Source organism: Crotalus tigris, unplaced genomic scaffold (genome assembly GCF_016545835.1).
Source record: "Crotalus tigris isolate CLP2741 ecotype Arizona unplaced genomic scaffold, ASM1654583v1 scf7180000017666.379230911805:20528666, whole genome shotgun sequence".
In the NCBI taxonomy this organism is placed as follows: domain Eukaryota; kingdom Metazoa; phylum Chordata; class Lepidosauria; order Squamata; family Viperidae; genus Crotalus; species Crotalus tigris.
Genome location: NW_024096552.1, coordinates 4,403,199 through 4,429,736, shown reverse-complemented (window position 1 = coordinate 4,429,736; position 26,538 = coordinate 4,403,199). Strand labels below are relative to the sequence as shown.

Sequence of the window (26,538 nt, the reverse complement as noted above, 5' to 3'; positions counted from 1 at the left end):
TGGTTCCCCTGTGGATACTTTGGTGGCCAGTATCGTCTCTCTTCTCAGAAAGGCTCTTTCTACTCTATGTGGATTTATATGCTCTTTATGAGAATTGTGTTTTCCAAGTTAAGCTATTTTCACACTCTGTGCATTAATGCGGTCTATCCCCAGTGTGGATCCTTTCATGACAAGTAAGATGAGCTTTCCCAGTTTAGCTTTTTCCAGGCTATTATATGATATGGATGTTGTCATTTTATTTTACATAAATATCCAGATTGCAGCCGTGATTTTTCTCTTCAAATGTACAGTACCTTGTTCTCATCCCATGCTTGAACTTCTCTGCGTATTTGTAGTTAACTGAAGATAATAAATTCTATTCAAAATATACTGTATACCGTAGTCTGCATTCTATGTGTTCCTTGTGATCAAAGGGGCTCTCCTTGGTCTATGGGTCTCTGAGTCCAGCACAGGACGGACGGATCAGGGGCTGAACATCGGAAGGCGCCTTGTAGCACCTTTTCCAACCAATACCTTTCCTTGAAAACTAGAGCTTTGTGAGTGTAGCCGCCTCCGTCAGATGCAGAGACGGAGGCAGGATGGAAATCGGGGAGGGCGATAGAAGGCAGGTTGTATCCAGGACTGCAAACAAGGGGAAGCCTCGCCCTGGAGGTTGGCAAGATGACTGGAGCAGAGAGCTTTCTTTCCTCTGTGCTCCCTTCCTGGACATGGGACTTGCTCTTTAGGCCACCGGTCGGCAATCTGCGGCTCTGGATCCATATGTGGTTCTTTGAGCCTTTTCCTGCGGTTCCCGCCCTCCTCTGCCATTTGCAGAGACAGAGGCAGAGAGAAGCACATGCTTCCCTTCCCTTCTCTTTCTCTCTCCCTGTGTGTGTAAAAAAGAGAGTGGCCTAACACTGTTCCAACGAGCTGACAAGCTTATTGGGCGGGGCTTCTCCCTTTGCTGCATCTCTGTAGGAAGCAGGAAGGACAGGAGAGAGCCAGCCCAATAATGTGTGTCAGCTTGTTGGAGAATAACCTATAGCCAGCTTGCAGGTGAGCAGAAGATCGGAGAGAGGAGAGAGAGAGGGAAAGGAGAGAAAAGAAAAAAGGAGAGCAACAAAAAGGAAGAGAGAAAGATAGGGAAAGGGGGAAAGGGAGAAAAAATAGAGAGAAAAGGGAAAGAAAAAAGGGAGAAAGAAATAAAGAAAAGAGGAAGACAGAAAAAGGGAGAAAGGGAGAGAAAAAGGGAGGGGGAGAGAAGAGGGAGAGAGAGAGAAAAAAGGGAAAGATAAAGGGAGGGAGAAAAAGATAGGGAGTGAGAGAAAAGGAGAAAAAGGGACAAGGGAGAGAAAAACGAGAGAAAGGGAGTGAATGAAATAAAGAGGGAGAGAAACAGGTAGGACAACGACCAAAATGTCCCGGCATACAGATCAGCATTGGTCCTCAAACAGAAGTTTCAGCCCAAGGTCCTCCTCAGCACCAGGGGCCATAGTCCAAGCATATCAGGAGAGAGGGAGAGAAAAAGGGAGAGGGAGAGAGAAAAAGAGATGGGACAGAAAAGATTGAGGGACAGCGGGAGAGGAAAGAGGGAAAGAGGGAGAGGGAGGAGAAAGAGAAAGGAGAAGAAAATAAATGGAGAGGGAAAGAGAAAGGGGGAGAGGAGGGAGGAAAGAAAGGGAAAGAGATCAAGAGGGTGGAAAAAGAGGGAGATGAAAGAGAGGGAGAGAGGGGGAGAGGAAAGAAAGATGAAAGAGGGAGAGAGAGAAAAGGAGAGGGTGAGAGAAAAAGAGGGTCAGGGAAAGAAAAAGGGAGAGGAAAGAGGGTGAGACAGAAAGAGGGAGAGGGAGTAAGGGAGAGAAAGCAAAAGAGGGAGAGAAAAAGAGAAAGGGAGAGGGGGAAGAGGGAGAGGACAGAGATCGAGAGAGGGGAGAGGAAAGAGAAAAAGGGAGGGAGAGAGGAAAGGGAGAGGAAAGAGAAAGAGGGAAAGAGAAAAAGGAGAGGAAGAGAGAAAAAAGGGAGAAAGGGAGAGAAAAAGAGGGAGAAAAAAGGGAAAGAGGCAAAGGGAGAGAGAAAGGAGAGGGGGAGGAAAGAGGGAGAGAATAGAGAAAGGGAAAGAGATCGAGAGGAGAGGAGGAAAGAGAGGGAGAGGAAAGAGAAAGAAAGGGAGAGGGGGAAAGGAGAGAAAGAAAAAAGGGAGAGAAAAAGGGAGCGGGAAAGAAAAAGAGGGAGAGAGAAAAGGGGAGCGAGGGAAAGAGGGAGAACAAAGAAGAGAGGGAGAGGAAAAAGAAAAAGGGAGAGAAAAAGGGATGAAAGAGAAAAGAGAAAGAGAGAAACAGGAAAGAGAGAGAGGGGAGGAAAGAGAAGAGAGGAAAGAGAGGGAAACAGAGAGTTAAGAGAGAAAGGGAGAGCAAAGAGAGAGTACTCATGCACAGCAGCCTCTATTTCTCTTTAATTAAACTCTTCAAACAAGCTCTCCTCCATTCACCTGCACGCAGACAACCTTTAGGGCTCCCAGTGTTTTCTTTCCTCTGGGAAACGGGACCAAGTGGCTATTTTGAGTATTTAAGGTTGCAGATCCCTGCTCATTTGATGGCCCGTAACCAATTTTTCAAGAAATTTGTATAACTAAAGATGAAAAATAAGCTAAAAATATTTCTTAATTTTATATAACTAAATAGACTTCTCAGAGTAGCAACGGGCATTATGTTTTACACAGGAATTCCACTTTTCTCCTTTACGTGTTGAATTTATAATATAAATATATTTATTATTTAACATCCAATACTTTGGTGACCACTATTGCCTCTCTCCTCAGAAAGGATCTTTCCACCCTCCATGGATTTATATGCTCTCTATGAGAACTGTGTTTTCCAAGTAAAGCTATTTCCACACTCTGTGCATTAATGCGGTCTATCCCCAGTGTGGATCCTTTCATGACAATTTAAGATGAGCTTTTCCAGCATAGCTTTTTCCAGTCTATCTTTTTATATGGTTGCTTCCCACTGTGAATCCTATGGTGGCAAGTAAGATGACTTTCGCTAATGAAACTCTTTCCACACTCCATGCATTTATTCGGTCTGTCCCCAGTGTGGATGCTTTTATGACGATTAAGATTTCCTTTCCGGGTAAAGGTCATTCCACATTTCATGCATTTATACAGTCTATCCCCAGTGTGGATCCTTTTGTGACAATTAAGATTTCCTTTCCGGGTAAAGATCATACCACATTTCATGCATTTATACGGCCTGTCCCCAGTGTGGATCCTCTCATGAAGTTTAAGATGTCCTTATCAGGTAAAGGTCATTCCACATTTCATGCATTTATACGGTCTGTCCCCTATGTGGACCCTTTTGTGACGATTAAGATTTCCTTTCTGGGTAAAGGTCATTCCACATTTCATGCATTTATACGGTCTGTCCCCAGTGTGGATCCTCTCATGAAGTTTAAGATGTCCTTCCCGGGTAAAGCTCTTTCCACATTTCATGCATTTATACGGTCTGTCCCCAGTGTGGACCCTTTTGTGACGATTAAGGGGTCCTTTCCGGGTAAAGGTCATTCCACATTTCATGCATTTATACACTCTGTCCCCAGTATGCATCCTCTCATGAAGATTAAGATTTCCTTTCTGAGTAAAGCTCTTTCCACATTCCATGCATTTATATGGTCTGTCCCCAGTGTGGATCCTCTCATGAAGATTAAGACTTTCTTTCCGGATAAATCTCTTTCCACATTCCATGCACTTGTACGGCCTGTCCCCAGTGTGGATCCTCTCATGAAGATTAAGATTTCCTTTCTGGGTAAAGCTCTTTCCACATTCCATGCATTTATACGGTCTTTCCCCAGTGTGGATCCTCTCATGAAGTTTAAGATTTTCTTTCCGGATAAAGCTCTTTCCACATTCTATGCATTCATATGATCTCTCCCCGGTGTGCATCTTTTGGTGGACATTAAGATTACTTTTCATACTGAAACTTTTTCCATACTGCATGCAGCGTTTCCTCTTTCTGTTCAGGCTGGAATCCATCAAAGATATTACAGAGGTATGTGATTCCCATTTCTTTGGTGAAGTAGAGGCGAAGGAGCTATTCTCCGTAATTTCTAGAGGCATGCGTGCCTCCTTGTCGTTCTCATTCACAAACACATCATCTGCATGGGAAAAAATGAAAATTAATATTCTGATTAGAAACATCAAAAACATGCCAATCAGCGTTCCAGGTTTAGTACAATCCATTTGTCTAGCCAGGATATATCTGCAAATTGTTATCTAGGAGGCTCTATTATATAGAAATAATGTTTTCAGCCAAAAAACAGATTAAAGTTAATCTATTCAGTCACTTCCATGGAGTATCTAGGATATTTCTCAACTCTATGGTGAATATTTCTGCCACGACCTTATAGCAAACTGAACAGCCTGGCCTTACCCAGAGCAGCCATATTGATAGAAACCTCCTGCATGACTTCTCTGCAGAAGGCCTTCTGGCCAGAATCTAGCAGCCTCCACTCCTCATCTGTGAAGTCCACAGTCACCCCCTTAAAGGAATCAGAGCTCTAGAAAGAGAAAAAAGTAGATCATCCCAGGAAACAGTTGAAAGTTCTCTCTCTTAATGCAGACAACATAAAATTCACAGTTGCAAGAGCCAAATGAACATTTTCTTTCAGGACGGATTCATGCCATCCTGTCCACATAGTCCATGGTGCCGGGAAGTGCAGCTTAACAAATCACGGCTTAGCTACTTCCAGGTTGTAGAATGCAATACAGCCAACATTGAACAACAGTTTTATTGTTACAGCCCCTTAGTGTTGGCTTACTGGCTTATCCTTCATGCACTATATTTTTCTTGGTATACTTACTGTAGTTACCTTACAAGAGAGACGGGTAGCATAAATATTTAATAAAATAAACACTTCTTAGGTATGTTTAATCCTACTGTTATAGTTTCAATTCATGGGTTACATTTCTAACTATTTTAGGCACTCTTCTTAATAATAAGAAATTAATATTTCTCTTCTCCTACAATTAAATTTCATTTCTAATAAAAGGTTCCTGCCTATCAATTGTCTCATTTGCATTCCAGCACAATCTTGAAAGCCAAATGTGGGTAGACATTGTTTTCAAGTGCACACAGACTCAGCTTTTGGTATCAAAAACAGCTCCTGAATGGATGGAGCTGGAACGCTACTGTTTTCAGATGAAACCTGCACTTACCTGGCAAGGTGGCCAGAATTGGGTTCTCCTGAAAAACAGGTCCTGAATAGAGCTGGATTGATCTCTTCTGCCCCGGAGCTCTGCTGAAATCTCCTCTGTGAACGACTCCTGTATCTGAAGAACAGCCTAATTCATAATCCATTTTCAGAGGACAATATCTGTGTAAGCATTACTTACATTTTGCTTTCCTACTTGTATTTCCCCAACCCAATTCAGAGACACTTCAGGGACTCTGCACGTACTTATATTTCTCAGGAAATGAGAGTTAAAACAGCAGGCTGTGTTTTTATGTACAGAAACTATAATGGTGTGTTAATTAGTTTGTTTCTCTTACTATTGTGGTATTCCAGGGCTTATAAAATGTGGCTCTGTATCAGAGGCCATTCACATAATCCAGTTGCTTCCCCTTTATCAGCAGATCACAAAGTAAACACTGATTATTATGAGTTATATGGATAACATCACAAAGGATACAGAAGTGTAAAGGGATAAATTAATTGAGAAAACAGAAGCATTTAGTTCAAGACGAAATCAATTCTTCAAAAGTGAGGAATTCTAGAAAAGGCTGCAGTCATATTTTTAATATGTCTTATTGCAGATATAGCTAGATCGCTAATACTTCCTCTCCCCCTCCCGCCCCCAGTGGAGCTACCAGGATGACGCCCATCGCCCTCCTCACCTGCCCCTTTCCCGGCTCTTCCCGCTGGGCTTGGCTGAGGAGGAAGCCTTCGGCCAGGGCCACCGCCTGCGAACAGTTCTCGGCTCCGCACTCCCTCACCCAGCTCGCCATCTCCGCGGGCAGCAGGGCCAGCAGCTGCTCCAGCACCACCAGGTCCAGCATCTCCCCTTTGCTGCTCCTCTCCGGCCGCAGCCACTGGCGGCACAGGCGGTGCAGGCGGCTGCAAAGCTCCCGGGGCCCCTCGGCCTCCTGGCGGCAGCCGTCGAGATCGAGGAAGCGCCGGCGGTGGATCTCTGGGCTGAGGGCGGCCTCCATCCCTGGAGATCCCTGGGCTTCCGTCGGGTCTCCTGCTCGGGGGCAGCCAAAAGAAGCCCGAGAGAGTCCCAAATGTCCCCAGCCCCTCCGCAACCCCTTCTCCGGTTTGCAGGAGGGCAGAAATGGGTCTCTGCTCACTCGGCCTTTACCCGCCTGAGGAGAGCAACGGCAAATCCTTCCCGCCAATTTCCTGAGCGCTCCTTGGCTCGCGTACCTCAAGAAGCAGCCAGAACGATAGATGCGTGCTTCCTAGAGTGGATCTGATAGGAAGAGAATGAAAGGTGACCTTCCTTTTCCGGCCTCCCAGAATGTCTGCTCCGCTGCTCTTCTCCGGAGGGAGGTGGGGTTCGCTGAAAGGCGGGAGGTGGAAGCGGAGGCTGGGAAGGCAATGCTTGTAAAGGGCAGGGAAGGATCGATGATCTCGGCGTCGCCCCTCTTCATCGGCCGCTTTCTCCTGTCCGGGTCCTCCGCCCTGCATGGAAGTCGGAGAGCCTCCGCTGAAAGGTGTGGAGTCATTCGTTTGGTATATAAACCAAGGTATCTGTCTCTCACCCTCTTGTACAGGCAACAATCAAATAGTATGTGAGTCAGGTCTTCTACCTCTGCTGCTCCGCAAATGCAGAGATGCTCATTGTAAGGTATAGAATGGAATCTCCCAGATCTGACCATTGTGTCAAGCTGTTCGAATCTCGCTCGTGTAAATATCTCCCTAAGATGTTTTGGCAGTTGTAACTTCAAATAGCTGTCTGTTTGAAAAGTACGTTTGTATTTACTCAGCCATTTCAAATTACCCACCTTAGTAAGGATCGCTATATCATTTTGTGCTTCTACATCTTTAATTCTTTGGGCAGCTCTTTTTTTTTTAATTGTTCTCCTGTTACACAAGGGACAGGAAGACCACAGCTTCTTACAAAATTTGTTAAGAGGAAAAAAAAGTGAAGGAAACAATTAGTCCATTAGTGGGTGAAAGTGGCAAGAAGGTGACAAGCAACAGGGAGAAAGCAGAACTATTTAACCCGTTTTTCGCATCTGTCTTTACACAAAGGGAAAAAACAGACCAACCTATGAAGAATAGTGCCATAAAAAACAGAATAGAAAAGCAAGTTAAGATAGGCAATGTTCTGTTTTATAATCAGAGACATCGAAGCGAGGCAGGAGTAACCAAACAGAACTTCTCTATTGTAAAGCACGAACAAAGCAGAACAGCAAACAAAATAATTTGTGTATAATTGGGGATTTTAATACGATTGTAGACAGAGAATTAGATTATAGAAATAACAGACAAAACAAAGGTGTTAGAAGGATATTACCTAATTCATTTTTTGAGATGGTGGAAGAACTGAATATAAAGGATTGTTGGAGGGAAAGAAATGGAGATAAGAAACAATATACTTATTATTCAGGTAGACATCAATCTTGGTGTCGAATTGATATGGTTTGGGCATCGACAGATTTGAATTTGGGCACTGAGGAAGTTAATATTGACATAAATTCGTGAGCAGACCACAATCCCATTAAAATCAAATGGAAAGGGCAAAAAAAGATAAGGAGGTGGACCCTAAAAAGAGCACTCTTGAACCAAAATGAATTTAAATCAAAGATGGACGATCAAATGAATTTGTTCTTTCAAAGTAATAAGAAAGAAGATATGAACAACCAGAACCTGTTGGACACGGCAAAAGCTTTTATGAGGGGTATCGCAATATAATACATGGCCAAAGACAACAAACAAAAAAGACAACGATAAAAAAACTTAGAGGAAGATCTTAGCAAACTGGAAATGGAGCTGCAGGAAGAACCCATAAAACGGGAATTGAAACATCAAATAAACATAATTAAATATAAATTAAATATCGAAAAGGAAAACATGGCACAACAAATTAAAAGCATTAAACAAAACTTTTTTGAAAATGCAAATAACCCGGGAGGATGGCTGGCTTATACACTAAGGAAACGGAAAGAAAAGAACCAATTAGCAAATTATATAATGAAGGAGAATTAATCTACCAAAATGAGGAAAAGAGGAAGGTAGCGTATGAGTTCTTTAAAAACCTTTATGAGGATAAGGAAAAGGTGGAAGAAGGCAAGATGGTGCAATACCTCCAAAAAATAGATCTGCCCAGAATCTCAGAGGAAGGTAAAAATTTATTAAATAATGAGATAACAGTACGGGAGATATCTGAGGCAATTAAAAAACAAAAAAGTAACAAAACACCAGGCCCAGATGGTTTACCTTCAGAAATCTATAAAAATCACCAGGAAGTACTAACCTCGCTGTTATTAGAGGTGTATAATGATGTATTGAATGAAGCTAAGATACCTGAATTGTGGAAATAAGCAACAATTACATTGATTCCCAAAGAAAATTCTGATTTGACTTATATTAAAAACTATAGGCCAATATCTCTAAACTCAGATTATAAAATCTTTATGACAATTATGGCAGATAGACTAAAGAAAATTTTAGAGAATTTTATTCATACTGATCAAAACGGCTTTCTTCCCGGACGGCATATAAGGAATAATATTAGGATTATTTTGGATGTGATAGAATACTATGAAGTCCACAATGAAAAACAAATGGCATTGATATTCATTGATGTGCAAAAAGCATTTGACAACATCAAATGGAACTTCAAATGGGACAATTAAAATATATGGATTTTGGAGAAAAATTTATAAAGATGTTCCAAACAATCTACTCCAGACAAGAAGCTAGAGTGGTGATAAATGGGGAAATGACAAAGAACTTTGTAATCCAAAAAGGCACAAGGCAAGACTGTCCGCTATCTCCACTGCTTTTTATTTTATCATTAGAGGCCTTAATTAGAACAATTCGAGAAGACAAACAAATCAAAGGTTTAAAAGTAAGAAAAAAAAGTTTTAAGGTATAGGCATTCGCAGACCTTGTATTTATTATTGAAGAGCCTATACAATCTGGTCTTAGGCTGATGGAAATCCTGGAGGACTATGGGGGAGTAGCAGGCCTTAAAATAAATAAGGATAAAACAAAAATGATAGTGAAAAGTATAACTGAAGAGCAAAAAAAAAAGAAAGAAAGAAAGAAAGAAAGAAAGAAAGAAAGAAAGAAAGAAAGAATTGGAGGGAAAAATAAATATGCAGATTATGAAAAAAAATAAGATATTTGGGAATTCAATTGACAGCGAGATGCATCAAACTTAGAGAAGATAACTGATAAATTAATGGTGCAAATTAGGTCTGATTTGGAAAAATGGGGAAAATTACAGTTATCTTTAATGGGCAGGATAGCCACCATTAAAATGAATGTTCTTCTGAAAATGTTGTTTCTATTTCAATGCATACCAATTCGGCTTAAAAAGGATTTTTTTACAAATCTGGACAGACTCATTTCAAAATTTATATGGCAAGGGAAACGACCGAGAATCAGATTAAAATTATTACAAGATGCTAGAGAAAGAGGAAGATTTGGCCTACCAGACTGGACAAAGTATTATCAGGCAGTGGCGTTGGTTTGGCTAAATGAGTGGATGCATCTCAAAAGTACAAGATTATTGGCACTAGAAGGTCATGACCTACAGACAGGGTGGCACGCTATTTTATGGGAAGAAAGACATTTAGTCTAGCAGTACTTCCAGAAGCATTATATTAGGGGAGCATTATTGCATATTTGGAAAAAAATAAAAAGATATATGAAAATTCCCAATTGGGTGTCTACATTAGAAATGTAAATACATCCAAATTTGATAAAATGGGGGGTGGGGGTGCTGCCACCTATAAAGATATTTTGAATGAAAAAGGAGAACTAAAAGCGAGAAATACTTTAAAGGAAGAAGGAATCGAATTGGAATGGTGGGCATATCTTCAAATCCAATCTAAATTTAATAAAGATAAAAAGGAACGGGGCATAAAGCAAGACTCTTCTGAATTAGATAAAATTTTATTTAGTAGGGAAGACATATAGTAAACTATATAGATATTTATTAGAACAAGATACGATTGAGGAACAGATGAAAGAAACTATGATAATTTGGTGTAAATATTTTGGGCACAATATTGATTTGGATAACTGGCAAAGTTTATGGGAAAAAAAAACCTAAAAATCACTTTAGCAACCTCCTATAATGAAAACTTCTATAAGATGCTTTATAGGTGGCACCTCCCTCCCACAAGATTAGCACAAATGAATAAGGGGAAATCCTCGATGCGCTGGAAGTGTGGAGAGACCATTGGGAATTACTACCACATGTGGGAATGCCCAAAGCAACAAAAAATTTGGAATTTATTAAAGAAATGGCCGGAAGAAATTTTGTTAATAGATATAGAGGCCAAACCGGAACTTTTCTTATTGAGAATTATACAAAGAAAATACAAGAAAGATACAAATTATTTATTACTGCATATAGTAACAGCGGCATGAATAGCCTTCGCTCAAAAATGGAAAGAGAAAGATATTCCATCCGAAGAGGAAATATTATTGAAAATCTTCAACTGCGCAGAAATGGATAGACTCACTTTGGAACTCAAGGATAAAAGTGAAACTAAGTACTACAAAATCTGGGAACAATTTTATGATTGGATAGACAACAAGAGGGTAGCCAAGACAAATGTATAGTGTTGAAACAAAATATAGATTACAAACAAATGTATATTTAAAAGATAAATAAATATACAGAAATAAGGGAAAAAGTGTTAATATTATAAATAGCAAGCAAAGCTTAAGAAATGTATGTCTATATGAGTATTAATATTACTGTAAAATGATGGAAGATGTAGATGTATGGAACCAGTGATGTCATATCTATGTCCAATGTTTTTAATTTTGTATTATTAATAAAACTTTGAAAAAAAAGATAGGCAATGTTCTATTTTATAATCAGAGACATCGAAGCAAGGCAGGAGTAACCAAACACAACTTCTTTATTGTAAAGCACGAACAGAACAGAACAGCAAACAAAATGGCGCTGGCCCTTTTATACTTCTCTTGCAGGGACAGCATCAGCCTATCAATGCAAGGCTAGTCTCCCACCTTGCACATGCTCACAAGGCTGAAGACAGCCTGTCTGGTCTCGGGCAACCATGTGGTCTGCTCGGGCCTTCTGCAGCCTCCTGAGTCATTCAGCAGGCCCAGGACATAACCCCTCCCCCCTTGGAAAAATCAATAAGTGAATACTTACTGTTTTATAGCAGCATACATATACATGTGTTCGATTCAGCATGTTGTTATTTCTAAACACAGTTATGCCTGCACACAGGCAGACCCAGTCATTACATTTCTCTGACCTTCTTGGAGCCAGTATGTGTGCCTGGTGTGCCAGCTCGCCTGCTAGGCTAGGCAGACCAGGATTTTGATGCCCCAAAGACCCAGGCAACCCTCCAAGCTGCTGACTGGCTGGATCCGCTAAACCCTAACCAGAGTTCCTTGGTGAGGTGGCATTCCCCAAGTCCAGTGGTGAGGTGGAATTCCCCAAATCCACAATGGACCCCTCTTGGAGCAGTGTCCCTTGAGCCCAAGACCAGTACCTGGAGTGGCCTGAGTAGCCGATTGGCAGCAATGTCCCATTGACCCGATGTCTGTGCCTGAGTCAGGAACCGCCTCCATGGCAAAACCCCCTTCAGGAACATGTGCAGAAACATTTGAAGGTCCGCCTTCGCGGAGAGACTGTGGTCCACGATCATAATCATGGTCTTCCTCCCCCCCCCCGAGAGCAGAGACAGCAGTGGAATTGTTGCTGGGAAGCCTCCAGCGTAGCTGATTGATGTTCCGCCTTAATACATGACCATCATCCAAGGCCACTTCATATGACAGTGGCCCAGAGACCTTGCATACCACTACTGTCACCCAGAGATGTCCAGGTCCATAGTTCCTTGCCCAGACCGGATCGCCCATCTGTAGTCTCCTAGGTGCCCGTGGCTGTTACACCTGTGAAGCCACCTGGTCTGGGTGCAACCTGTCCAGTTTGGTAATGAGTCTGTGACCTCAGCGGAGTTCAGCTGGGCTCTTCCCAGTGGCGGTAAAAGGTGTGGTGCGGTGGCAAAGAAGAAAATCAGCTAACCTGTGATGCCAGTTGTTGTGAGTGATTCTCTTTAAAGCATCTTTGATAGTACGCACCATATGCTCAGCCTGGCCGTTGGAAGCTGGATGGAACGGCGCAGTTGTGACATGCCGGATCATGTTGGCTTGAAACCTGAAACTCAGAAGATGTGAATTGGGGTCCGTTGTCAGAGAAAAGGACGTCTGGAAGACCATGTGAGGCAAAGATTCCTCTCAGCACCTGGATGGTCCTAGCAGTAGTAGTGGAGAAGACAGGAACAACCTCTAGCCACTTGGAATGGCTGTCCACGAGGAGAAGGAAGGATTGCCCCTGAAAGGGCCTAGTGTAGTCAATGTGTACCCTCGACCATGGAGTATGTGTCTCCTCCCACCTATGTACAGGGGCCTGGGGCATTTCAGGCCTTGACTGTTGGCACACTTGGCACCCATGAACCTGGGTCTTGATCTCTTTATCGAGCCCAGACCACCAGAGATGGCTATGCGCAAACGCCTTCATCCGGACTATTCCCAGATGTCCCATTTGCAGAGAGAGCAAGACTCTAGTCCAGTGATGGCGAACCTTTTAGAGACTGAGTGCCCAAACTGCAACCCAAAATCCACTTATGCATCATTGGGTGTCAGGTGGGTGAGGCCCATTGGGTGGGTGTGGCAACAGAAGACTAGGTGGGACTAAAAAGTTCAATCAATCAATTCCAACTTTGCAAGATCTTTTTTTTCCCGCGAGAAGTTGAAATTGACTGATTGATTGAACCTTTGTTTTGTACATGGCGGCGGAGACCTAAAGCGAAAAGGTTTTATAAAACCCATCTGAAGGCCTAGGACTGGGGCGACGGCGCACATGCCCACAGAGAGGGCTCTGAGTGCTGCCTCTGGCACCCATGGCATAGGTTTGCCACCACTGCTCTAGTCCTCAATGAGGCTGGGATGACTACCCTGCTACCCCATAGGATACACCCCTTGAAAGGGAAAGCTCGTGCTTTCTTTGCCAGAAACTCTGGAATTCTGCACCAGGTCACGTGTCAGGCCATCCTGACAACACCCATGTCAGCGTGTGTGTCAGCATGTGATCAGTGGCAAATTCTGCAGCCACGTCCCTAGCACTGAGGGGAGATTCAGACAATTCCTGAATGGAGAGAATGTGCAGAGCAGGAGCAGGATCTGCCTCTACCTGCTGTAGAGGTAATCTACTGAGACCATCTGCATGGCCCATTTCTTTACCTGATTTGTGAAGCAGGGTGAAGTCATATGCTGACAGGAAAATTGACCATCTCAGCATTTGTGGAGATATTATGTGAGGGGTTTGTTTGTTTGTTGTAAACAAGCCCAGCAGAGGCTTATGGTCTGTAGAGACCATGAAGTGGCGGCCATATAAGAAATCATGGAATTTCTTTATGCCAGCCACTATTGCCAAGGCTTCTCTGTCAATCTGCGCATAATTACGCTCTGCAGATGAGAGAGTCCTGGAATGGTAGGCCACCGGGACTTGTGTCCCATCAACCTTGAGGTGGCTCAGCACAACCCCAACTCCATAAGGGGATGCATCACATGTGAGGCATAGAGGCAATTGCTCATTGAAATGAGCTAACACAGCATTTGAGGAAAGCAAGGGCTTGACTTCTGAAAAACTCTTTTCATGGACTTGTGTCCACTGCCAAGGAGCCTGTTTATCCAAGAGCAGGTGTAACGGCTCAGCCACTGTGGCCTTGTTAGGTAGAAATGCATGGTAGAAGTTTAACAGTCCCAGAAAAGCCTGAAGTTCGCTTTTGGACTTGGGACTTAAGGCCTGCTGAATTGCTTTGAGCTTGGATTCAGCAGGATGGATGCCTTCAGCATCAATACGGAACCCCAGAAATTCAGTGGAGGTAACTCCAATCTTACATTTGTCTTGCTTCAGCTTCAGCCCTGCTTGGCGGAAACACAGCAAGACAGCCCTCAGCCTTTCAGCTAAGTTCCCAGATGACTCCCCAGCAATGAGGATGTCATCAAAGTAGGAACAGACCCCAGGAATACCACAGAGCATTCGCTCCATCACACTTTGGAATATTCCAGGGGCCACATTAACCCCAAACTGCAGCCTTTTTACCTTAAAGGCTCCCTGGTGCGTCACAATTGTTTGGGCCTCAGCTGTTGCCTCATCAACAGGTAGCTGTTGATGATAGGCCTGAGCCAAATCAAGTTTTGCAAAGATTTGCCCCCCCCCTTGAGTGAGGCCAGAATGTGGCTCACCACAGGCACCAGGTAGGCATGCTGCTGCAATGCCTTATTAAGTGTACATTTATAGTCCGCACAAATTTGGACTTCTCCATTGGCCTTCAGTGGCATGACTATAGGGGTTTCCCATGGACTAGAGTCCACAGGTTCTAAGATGCCCTGCTGGAGCAGCTTATCCAGCTCTGCATCTATTTTGTTCCTTAGGACAAAAGGCACCCTTCGGGGCTTGATCCTGATGGGTGTGATGGCTGGGTCTAAATGTAAAGCAATGGGAGGCCCCTTGTACAAGCCAAGCTCTGAACTGAACACATCAGCAAACTCCTTGCAAACTTCTGCAAGGCCTGACGTTTGCAGATTGTGAAGTCCAGTCACTTGAATTCCAAGGGCCTCGAACCAATCAAGTCCAATAAGACTCGTACAATCACCCCCAACCACCACGTCTAGCAGCCCTTCAAAACTCCTACACTGCACCTTGAGCGTGGCCTTCATGCTGACTCTGGAATTCTGGAAGTCAGTAAGGATTAAATTTGAAGGTCTGAGTTTAACTTGTAGGCCACTTCTGCTGCAAATCTTTTTAAAAGTTCTAAGGAAATAATCGATAGAGCGGACCCTGTGTCCAACTCCATCGACAAGGGAACCCCTTCCAACTTCACATCAATGTGAAGCTTCTTTTTAAGTGGCCTGTGAACCCTGGGTTTGAAAACGGCCCTACAGGACACGCAGAAGCCCACCCTGTTTTGGCTGTGGACCTTGGTATCTTTCAGAGGCAATTCTTCTGGAGACCGTTCCTTTTGGCGACCCAAACAGACGGAGGCAATGTGGCCTTGCCTTCCACATGCCTGGCAGATAGCGGGGCGGAACCGGAAGTCAGAGCGCTTGTGGCGTCCTCCATACCTGAAACACCAAGGGAATGAGGTTGTCTGTTGTCTACCTTCCTGAGGCCTTCTTTCTGCTTGCTGCTGAAGCCTGTCTACCTCCAACTCTGGATCCTCTTCTGGAATCTCCCGACCTCGTGATGGACGGTGCTAGGCGTTGGGGGGTTCTTGGCAAGCTGCACGGCCTTCACAGCTCCTCCCGCTGCTTCTTCAGCTGCAGTCTCTCTCAAAGCATCTTGAAATGAGACATTTTCTTTTGCAAAAAGTTTCTGTTGCAGCTCACGACTTCGTAGGCCACAAACCAAGCGATCCTGGAGCCTCTCTTCTAGATCCTTAAATGCACATGGCCTCGCTGCTTGTCTTAAGGCAGCAACAAAGTCTGCAGCAAACTCACCAGGCCTCTGATCCCTCTGCTCAAAGGTGTGCCTCTATGCAATTACTGAGAGCTTGGGTTTGAAGTGCTCTCGCAGCATCCTCTTTAAGTCAGCATACACAATTGATTCCAGTGGTGCTGGGGTTACAAGATTCTCTGCAATATCGAAAGTCTTTTGCCCACAGATACACAGCAATGTAGCAGCTTTAAGGCCATCTTCTTGGATCTTGTTTACTCAAAAGTAATTCTCTACTCAAGCCATGTAGGAGCTCCAGTGCTCAGGTTGAGAAGTATCAAATTCCGATAGATGGGCTATCTTTATCGTTACAGCCTGGAGCCTCCAATGCCTCTCACTGCAAGATATGAGAAGGGCCGACTTCTTGGATCTTGTTTACTCAAAAGTAATTCTCTACTCGAGCCACTTAGGAGCTCCAGCGCTCAGGGTGAGAAGTATCAAATTCCGATAGACGGCCTAGCTTTATCATTATAGCCTGGAGCCTCCAATGCCTCTCACTGCAAAATATGAGAAGGGGTCCCTCGAAGCCGAGCTCACCTCCAGCGTTCTCATACTGGCAGGCAATCGCTTCCTCTGGACGCCAAACTTCCCAGTGCTTCAGGCCTCCTCTGGTAAGTCAGCCTAGCTTCTCCTATTGTTCTTTTTGCAGCCAATTTCACCTTCGTCGCCAATGTTCTGTTTTATAATCAGAGACATCGAAGCGAGGCAGGAGTAACCAAACACAACTTCTTTATTGTAAAGCACGAACAGAACAGAACAGCAAACAATATGGTGCTGGTCCTTTTATACTTCCCTTGCAGGGACAGCATCAGCCTATCAGTGCAAGGCTAGTCTCCCACCTTGCACATGCTCACAAGGCTGGAGACAGCCTGTCTGATCCCGGGTAACCACGTGGTCTGCCTGGGCCTTCTGCAGCCTCCTGAGCCATTCAGCAGGCCCAGGACATAACAGGCAAGAAAACGGTAAGTGAGCACCTGTCCAGCCTAGACAACTGCAGTTATTCACTTAACAACATAGGCAAGAAATACAGTAAAATGGAGTAAAATTTACTTAACAAATGTCTCACTTAACAAGATAAATTTTGGGCTCAATTGTGGTTGTAAGTCAAGGACTACCTGTAGTCATTAAAGGCTTTTTCCCTCCGCACTCAATACAGTTGTGGGCTGGTTCCCCCGAGGATACTTTGGTGGCCAGTATCGCCTCTCTCCTCAGAAAGGCTCTTTCTACTCTACGTGGATTTATATGCTCTTTATGAGAATTTGTTTTCCAAGTAAAGCTATTTTCATACTCTGTGCATTAATTCGGTTTATCCCCAGTGTGGATCCTTTCATGACAATTAAGATGAGCTTTCCCAGTATAATTTTTTTCAGGCTATTATATGATATGGATGTTGTCATTTTATTTTACATCAATATCCAGATTGCAGCCGTGATTTTTCTCTTCAAATGTACAGTACCTTGTTCTCATCCCAAGCTTGAATTTCTCTGCGTATTTGTAATGTTAACTGAAGATAATAAATTCTATTCAAAATATACTGTATACCGTAGTCTGCGTTCTATGATGTGTTCCTTTCTTGTGATCAGAGGGGCTCTCCTTGGTCTAAGGGTCGAGCACAGGATGGACAGATCGGGGGTGAACGTAGGAAGGCACCTGGTAGCACCTTTTCCAACCAACGCCTTTCCTTGGAAACTACAGCTTTGTGAGTGCAGCCGCCTCCGTCAGGTGTAGAGACCGAGACAGGATGGAAATCGGGGAGGGTGGCAGGAGGGGAAGGCAGGTTGGATCCGGGGCTGCAAACAAGGGGAAGCCTCACCCTCTGCCTCGCTCTGGAGGCTGGCAGGATGGCTGGAGCAGAGAGCTTCCTTCCCTCTGTGCTCCCTTCCTGGAGACGGGACTTGCTCTCTAGGTGTTAAGTGTTTCTCCCGGTGGTTCGTTTGCCAGGTTCCTAAAGAAGGGAGCGTAGAGGACTGAGGGCTGGAGCAGAGCTTCCTTTCCTCTATGCTCCCTTCCTGGACATGGGACTTGCTCTCTAGGCCACAGGTCAGCAATCTGCTGCTCCGGAGCCACATGTGGCTCTTTGAGCATTCTCCTGCGGCTCCCAGCCTCCTCTGCCATTTGCAGAGACAGAGACAGGCACTTGCGCTTCCCTTCTCTCTCTCTCTCTCTCTCTCTCTCTCTCTCTCTCCCTCTCTCTCTCTCTCTCTCTCAAAAAGAAAGTGGCCTCACGCTGTTCTGACAAGCTGACAAGCTCATTGGGTGGGGCTCATCCCTTTGCTGCATCTCTGTAGGAAGCAGGAAGGACAGGAGAACAGTCTGAAGCCAGCTTGCCAGGTGAGAAGATCAGAGAGAGGGAGAGGGGGAGAGAGAGAGAGAGGAGAGGGAGAGAGAGAGGAGAAAAAGAAAGAGAAAAAATGAGAGGGAGAGAAAGGGAGAGAAAAAGGGAGAGAAAGGGTGGGAGAGAGAAAGAGATAAAGAAAAAAGGGAGAGACAGAAAAAGGGAGGGAGAAAGGGAGAAAAAGAGGGAGAGGGGGGAGAGAGAAGAGAGGGAAAGGGAGAGAAAAAATGAGGGAAAGAGGGAAAGGACAGAGAAAAAGAGGAAGAGAAAAAGGGGGACAAAGAAAGATAAGGAGAGAGTGAGAGAAAGGGAGAGAGAAAAAAGGGAGAGAAAGAGAAAAAGAGGGAGAGGAGAGGGAGAGAAAGGGAGATAGGGAGAAAGAAAGAGGGAGAGGAAAGAGAAACAGGAAAGAGGGAGACAAAAGAGAAAAAACAGTGAGAGAAAAAAGAGAAATAGGGAGAGAGAAAAAGAGGGAGTGAAAGAAAAAGAGGGAGGGAGAGAGGAAAGACAGATGAAAGGGAGAGAAAAAATGGGGAGAGAGAAAAAATAGGGAGACAAAGAGGCAGAGAGGGGGGGACAAAAGTCGGAAAAAAAGAAAGGGGGCAGGAAAGAGGGAGAGAATAGAGAAAGGGAGGGGAAAGAGATCAGGAGGGGAGAGGAAAGAAAGGGAGAGGAAAGAATGAGGAAGATAGAAAGGGAGAGGAGAGAAAGAAAAAAGAGAAAAAAGGGAGAGGGAAAGAAAAAGGGAGAGGAAGAGAGAAAAGGGGAGAGAGGGAGAGGAAAGAGGGAGGAAAGAAAGAGGAAAGGGAGACAAAAGGGAGAGAGGAAAAAGAAAAAGGGAGAGAAAATGTGAGGGGGGGAGAAAAAGGGAGAGGAGAGAGGATGGGAGGAAAGGGAAAGGGAGAGGAAAGAGCAAGAGAGAAAGGGAAACAGGAAAGACAGAAGGAGAGGGGAGGAAAGAGAAGAGAGGAAAGAGAGAGGTAAGAGAGAGAGAAAGAGAGAACTCATGCACAGCAGCCTCTATTTCTCTTTAATTAAACTCTTCAATCAAGCTCTCCCCCATTCGCCCGCATGCAGACAACCTTTGCAGCTCCCAGAGTTTTCTTTTCTCTGGGAAACGGGTCCAAGTGGCTCTTTGAGTGTTTAAGGTTGCAAACCCCTGCTCATTTGATGGCCGGTAACCAATTTTTTAAGAAATTTGTATAACTAAAGATGAAGAATAAGCTAAAATTATTTCTTAATTTTATATAACTAAATAGACTTCTCAGAGTAGCAATTTGCATATGTTTTACACAGGAATTATATTTTTCTCCTTTACATGTTGAATTTATAATATAAATATATTTATTATTTACCATCCAATACTTTGGTGGCCACTATTACCTCTCTCCTCAGAAAGGATCTTTCTACCCTCCATATGCTCTCTATGAGAATTGTGTTTTCCAAGTAAAGCTATTTCCACACTCTGTGCATTAATGCGGTCTATCCCCAGTGTGGATCCTTTCATGACAATTCATGATCCTTTCATGATAATTCATGACAATTAAGATGAGCTTTCCCAGTATAGCTTTTTCCAGTCTATCTACTTATATGGTTGCTTCCCACTGTGAAACCTTTGGTGATAATTAAGATGTCTATTGCTAATAAAACTCTTTCCTCATTCCATGCATTTATACCGTCTGTTCCCAGTATGGATCCTTTCATGAAGATTAAGATATCCTTTCCGGGTAAAGCTCTTTCCACATTCCATGCATTTATAGGGTCTCTCCCCATGCGGATCCTTTTGTGACGCTTAAGATCTCTTTTCCAGATAAAGGTCTTTCCACATTCCATGCATTTATATGGTCTGTCCCCAGTGTGGATACTTTTGTGATGATTAAAATCACTTTTCCAGGTAATGGTCTTTCCACATTTATGCATTTATACGGTCTGTCCCCAGTGTGGATCCTCTCATGAAGATTAAAATATCTTTTCCGGGTAAAGCTCTTTTCACATTCCGTGCATTTGTATGGTCTCTCCCATGTGGTTCCTTTCATGATGATTAAGATGTCCTTTCTGGTTAAATGTCTTTCGACATTTCATGCATTTATACCATCGCTTCCCAGTGTAGATCTTTCTGTGACAAATACAATTACTGTTTCTACTGAAACTGATTCCACATTCCGTGCATTTATACGGTCTCTCCCCAGTGTGGATCCTTTTGTGATGAATATGATGTACTTGCTGGGTAAAGGTCTTTCCACATTCCATGCATTTACATGGTCTCTCCCCAGTGTGGACCCTTTGGTGGCAAATAAGTTTACTTTTCCTACTGAAACTGTTTCCACACTGCATGAAGACTTTCCTCTTTCTGCTCAGACTGGAACCCACCCACCCCAGTTTTTACAGAGATAGGTGGTTTGCATTTCCCATACAGTTTTTTTGGTGAAGTAGAAGCGAATGAGGTATTCTCCGTAGTCTCTAGAGGCATGCAAGTTTTTTTTAGTCTGGTTTTTGCCATAGTTATGTAATTCATGTTTTCTTTTTTTCTATATTTTCCTTTTCTCATTTCTTTTTGATCTTGCTGGGATAGGAAGCCATGAATATCAAGAGAAGTGGATGACTTCTCCCCTCTATTTTCTGGCTGTTTTCTCTTTAGCCTTTTGGTGCCCCTCTGATGGCCAAGAATTACTTTTACTTCATTCTTCTCTATTTCGAGTAGATCTAATCTTGACTCATCGTTCTCATTCACAGTCACATCATCTGCAAGGAAAAAAATAAAATTAACATTGATTTAGACTTTAGAAGCTCCCCCGCCCGCAAAAATATGCCAATCTGCATTCCAGATTTAGTTCAATCCATGTGATATCTTCTATTTTTTATCTAGTAGTCTTCTGAAAGAAAGAATGATTTCAGCGAAAAAGCAGGTTAAAGCTTTGGTGTTGATCAGTCAATCTATTCAGTCACTTCCATGGTGTATTTAGGACATTTCTCAATTCTATGGTGAATATTTCTACTATGGCCTTATAGAGAATTGAACAGCCTGGCCTTACCCAGAGCAGCCTTATTCCTAGAAAACTCCTGCACGACTTCTCTGCACAAGGCCTTCTGGCTGGAATCTAGCAGCCTCATCTGTGAAGTCCACAGTCACCTCCTCAAAGGAATCAGAGCTCTAGAAAGAAAAAAAAAAAGCAGACAATCTCAGGAAACAGTTGAAAGTTCTCTCTCTTACAACACACAACAGAAAGCACACATGTGTGAGAGACCAAATGGACATTTTCTTTCAGGACAGATTCATGTCATCCTGTCCATATAGTCCACGGGGCTAGGAAGCTGCAGCTACACAAACCATGGCTTCCAGGTTGTAGAATGCAACACAGCAAAACATGGGGAGCTTCCCACTGGTCTGGGGTAACTCAGTAAGTAGGTTTATGGCAGAAAATGCACTAGACTTACCTGCCTGACAAATTCCTGACAAAACAGGACAGAGCCACTAGGAACTTCTTTCCTAACCTATTTTAAATTTTTGGTAATGACCTTGAAATCCCAAGTCACTTGAACAATTTTATTCTTACAGCCTCTTAGTGTTGACTTACTGGCTTATCCTTCATATGCTATATTTTTCTTGGTATATTTACAGACACATTACAAGGGAGACAGGTGGCATAAATATTTAATAAAATAAACATTTCATAAGTATGTTTAATCCCACCATTATAGTTTCAATCCATGGGTTTCATTTCTAACTATTTTAGGCACTCTTCTTAATAGTATTAAGAAATATTAAACTTTTCAACAATTAAATTTCATTTCTAATAAAAGGTTCCTGCCTATGAATTGTCTCATTTACATCTCCAGGACAATCTGGAAAGCCAAATGTGGGTGGATACTGTGTTCAAGTGCATACAGCTTTCGGTATTAAACACAGCTCCTGAATGGATGGAGCTGGAATGCTACTCTTCTCAGAAGAAACCTGCACTTACCTGGCAAGGTGGCCAGAGTTGGATCCTCCAGAAAAACAGCTCCTGGATAGAGCGGAATAGATCTCCTCTGCCCCGGAGCTCTGCTGAAATCTCCTCTGTGAATGGCTCCTGCATCAGAAGAACAAACTAGTTCATAATCCACTTTCAGAGGACCATATCCATGTTAGTTTGGGCTGCGAGGTTGGCAGGATGGCTGGAGCAGAGAGCTTCCTTCCCTCTATGCTCCCTTCCTGGAGACGGGACTTGCTGTCCCTAGGCGTAAAGCGTTTCTCCCGGTGATTCGTCTGCCGGGTTGCTAGAGCAGAAGGGAGCGTAGAGGACCTAGGGTTTTGGTTGAACAGAGCTGGCGCCGATCCCCTCATTTTTTATGTCTCTGTTTAAATATTCCTCCTCTGGAAATTGTGAAACAATAGATTATACTGGAGAAAATCTTATCTATCTGAATAACCAATACTCATTTGATGGCCTGTAACCAATTTATCAAGAATTTGTATAACTAAAGATCAAAAATAAGATATAAATATTTCTTAATTTCATATGATAACTAAATAGACTTCTCAGAGTAGCAATTTGCATATGTTTTACATAGGAATTATACTTTCCTCCTTTACGTGTTGAATTTATAATATAAATATATTTATTATTTACCATTCAAAGCTCTTTGAAAATCAGACTGTTGTTTTCAGTCCTTTTAGCAGTTCTTGCTAAAAGACAAGAAGTGAACTCAGAACAAAGAGTAGCAAAGTTGATTCTTAAATGCCGCCACCCCCAAATTTAAGCATTTGTTATAGGAGGCTTTTCCCTTTCTGGTCAAATATTACAGGTAAGTTTGTAAATGGGGAACAAGAACTGCTTACTTATCTGGCAAGGGAAGAAAGCACGAATTAAAGTGAAAATGCTACAAGAAGCTAAAGACGGGGGAGAATTTGGGCTTCCGTAGTGGAGACTATATTATCAAGAAGCTATCTTACCGTGGCTTAAAGAATGGATAACACTGAGAAAGAAAAGGTTACTGTACCTAGAGGGGCATGACCTACAAATGGGTTGGCATGCTTTTCTGTGGTACGGGAAAAATAAAACACACAGATATTTCCAAAACCATGCTATAAGGAATGTACTGCTTTTAGAATGGGAAAGAATAAAACAAAAAATTTACGTTAAACTACCTGAGTGGTTTTCAACAACGGGAGCTTTTGCTTACCCAAATTTAATTAACTACGACAAAGTTATTACTTACAAAGATATTTTGGACAAGGATGGAAAACTGAAAGATAGGTAAGACTTACAACAACAAGGTATTGACTTAGCATGGTGGCCTTATTTACAAATTCAAACAAGATACGAAAAAGATGTAAAGACAATGGGAGAACAGATAGAATTTGATCGAATACTTTTAAAAATAGATGAACACTTGATTAAGAAACTTTACAGATTTCTTCAAAAGTTGAAGATGAAAGACGGACAAGTAAAAGAAACAATGATAATATGGGCAAAATTGTTTGGATACTCTATAGACTTAGAAGATTGGCAAAAGTTATGGGATAGAAACATTAAACTGACTAAAGCAGCTTCAAAGAAAATTTGTATAAAATGTTTTATAGATGGCACATGACACCAGTTTAAGACTAGCAAAAATGTTTTAAAATGTTTCGAACAACTGTTGGAAATGCAAACAAAAGCCAGGCACTTATTATCATACCTGGTGGGTATACCCTAGTGTGAAAAAAATTTTGGCTTAAGATTCATATATAGTTGGAAAAAATGACTAAAACACAGATAGAATTTAAACCAGAACTGTTTTTGTTAAGAATACTAGGAGCTAAGTATGAGAAGGAAAATGAGTATTTAATATTGCATACATTGACAGCAGCGAGAATAGCATTTGCCCAATATTGGAAAAATGAAAATTTACCATCTGAAGAGATCATAAGAAAATTTTAGAATGTGCAGAAATGGATAGATTAATTTTAGAGTTTAAAGAGAAAGAACACTCAATTTATTTTAAAACATGGAATAACCTCTATCAATGGTTAGCAAAACGAACTAGTGAGAAATGATTGTGATATTTAATGGTAAATATATTTTAATAAGATGAAGGATATGTATTGATTAACTGATATTGTTTATGATTATTGTTTCTTATATTTATTATAGCTATTTACTATTATATTAATTACTGTTATTGAACATATGTACCCGGACAATAGTCTATTTGCTAAAGCTTGAAAATGTTACTGGGGGCCAGCCCCAATGTTGTTCCCAATCCTGTCCCAACCCCAATCCTGATTCCAACCCTACCTCAAACCTTAATCCCTACCTTGATCCTATCCTTCCCCAACCTCATAAAACTCAATAAAAAAATTTTTTATAAACAATTTTTATTATTTTTCCATTTTATACCAACAGAGGCTTAAGAACCGGCCTGGAGATACGGTGGTCAATTACAAAAAGAAAACAATAGCATTATAAGTATACAATTCACACAATATTTCTTAAAACTTCCCCTTATCTATGTAGAATATAGAATAAAACTATCTATGTAGAATATTATAATCAATTAAATTCAAATAAATTCATTCATTAATATATCTAAATATAAATTTCCTTAATCAGTAAAGACTTTCAACCACTCAATATCAATATAATAATCAAATTAGTACAATCCTCTAACCAATTCATTCATTAATATATCGCTATATATAAATTAAATGCTTGAATCAAAACCAACGCTCTTTATTTAAATTACTGGACTTTCATTAGTACATTTCAACACAGATTTTCATTAAGTATATTGCCAGATATAAATTTCATTAGTCAATAATCTTTTATGAAAGCTCCTTATCTATCACAAAGATCCTGTTTTAAACTTTATTAATTTTTCCAAATATTTGACTTTAAGCTAACCTAATTATTTAACTATTTCAGGGCCCCCAAATTTCTCTTATTTAGCTCCAAAACTAAATTCCTACATTTCTCAACTATATTTCTATTCTTTTCCAATAATTCTCCAATTATTAATTCCATCTCATTCCAAAACAAAAACCACAAATAGGAAAAGAAAAAAAGAAAAACATACACACACAAAAAAACTCATTCTTGCTATACTTCAATATTAAATTCTAAATCATTTCATAATAGCCTCCCATTTAACACAAACCAAATCCAAGACAGTCCAAATTGCTATAAAACCTTTACCATCCATAATTATCATCTCAAATTTAATATTTATATCTTATTCTGGGTTTCCTTCTATTCCAAATAGGTTTCCATAGTCGAGTCTCTAGTTCCGCAAATAGCTCTCCCATTGTCACCTGCCATACTGTGCATAGGAGCAAGAGATCTCCCATTATCCATTTTCTTAGGCTGGTATAAGAGTTATAGTCATTCTGAAAAGCTCATGCCAAAACGTCATTTACCATCTTTTTCAAGGTTGCATAAACTTTAGTTGAAATCCTTTTTTTGGGGGGGGGGTGTATAGTCCTCTTTAATCAAGTTTTGCTCTTCTTCCAATAGTTTTTCCTTTCTCAGACAGTCAAATCATATCTGCAAATCCGCTTGACCATCCGAAGCTCCTCCATTTCCGTATCATAGGTCATCTGACCATTTATATCAAAGCTTGTTCCTGGTATCGGTTCCAAATCCAACTGTACATTTGCTTCTTCCGTCTCAGTAAGCTGAGAGCAAGTTTTTTGAATACAGACTACAGTTTCACTTAAAGCTTGTGCTTAACTTTGTCGATGTAAAGAAATCTCCTTTTTACAAACAATTATCATCTCCATGTTTTCTAAGATTTTATCCAAAATATATTTATAAATAGTCTGAACAGGTTTTCTCCATTTTTATCATATTTGAAGACATTATCTTTTGGGGGGAGACTATATTTAAACACAGTCACTCAATATCCATCTCCCCCCAAGTTTCTTAGTCCATTTCTTTTATGCAAATTCCAAGAGAAAAGAAAAAAAAATAGCAAGAGCAATACATAGTTTCATCAGAAAATGTCCCCCAACAAGTAATCAAAATTAATCAAATAATCAGTCTTTTCGGAAAACATAAAAAGTAAAAAAAAAAAAAATACTCTCCAGATACATAGCCTCTTAAGTCTCTCTAAAAGAAAATTTTTGGGGGCTCCAAAGTATTCAAAAATAGAATCAGCCATTAAAACAAAGATAGATTTCGTCCTTAAGCTTCTCCTCCCCCCATTTAAAACGCCGCTTCAACAAAAAGAGGAATAATTCCACAAAAAAAAAAAACCTTTCACAGGAAAAAAAATAGAGGTTAAAAAAAATCTCACCAAATCTTCCACGATGGGTCTGCTTGCTTAGATAATCTTATGGTTTACGGTTGGCGCAGCTAAATGATCGGCCATCTCTTGAATAGAGTCTAATTCTATTGGCTTTCAAAAGCCAATAGGAATTGTCCAGGCTGTCTCTGCCCTGCTGAGCCCACCAAAAGTCCCATTCTGCAAATGGTGCTGCACGAGTAGTCCTCGACTTACGACCGGTTGAGTAGTCCTCGACTTATGACCGGTTGAGGGTCGCGGCATTAAA

General features: G+C 41.8%; 1 protein-coding gene and 2 long non-coding RNA genes across 3 annotated transcripts; 1 reads left to right on the top strand and 2 right to left on the bottom strand.

Annotated features, from left to right (window-relative positions):
* Positions 1-2,728: 2,728 nt before the first annotated feature.
* Positions 2,729-6,384, bottom strand: LOC120305144 (zinc finger and SCAN domain-containing protein 12-like). The gene is made up of 4 exons (XM_039336564.1): positions 5,868-6,384; positions 5,189-5,302; positions 4,404-4,530; positions 2,729-4,128 (listed from the first exon to the last, which is right to left on the bottom strand). Exons 1-4 carry the CDS (start codon positions 6,180-6,182, stop codon positions 3,272-3,274), a joined length of 1,413 nt encoding a protein of 470 aa, XP_039192498.1. The 5' UTR covers positions 6,183-6,384; the 3' UTR covers positions 2,729-3,271.
* A 90-nt stretch (positions 6,385-6,474) lies between these two features.
* LOC120305151 lies at positions 6,475-26,241 on the top strand. The gene is made up of 2 exons (XR_005555941.1): positions 6,475-6,719; positions 21,864-26,241. It is a non-coding gene; the product is annotated as an uncharacterized LOC120305151 (long non-coding RNA).
* LOC120305150 lies at positions 20,548-22,118 on the bottom strand. The gene is made up of 2 exons (XR_005555940.1): positions 21,989-22,118; positions 20,548-21,177 (listed from the first exon to the last, which is right to left on the bottom strand). It is a non-coding gene; the product is annotated as an uncharacterized LOC120305150 (long non-coding RNA).
* Positions 26,242-26,538: the final 297 nt, after the last annotated feature.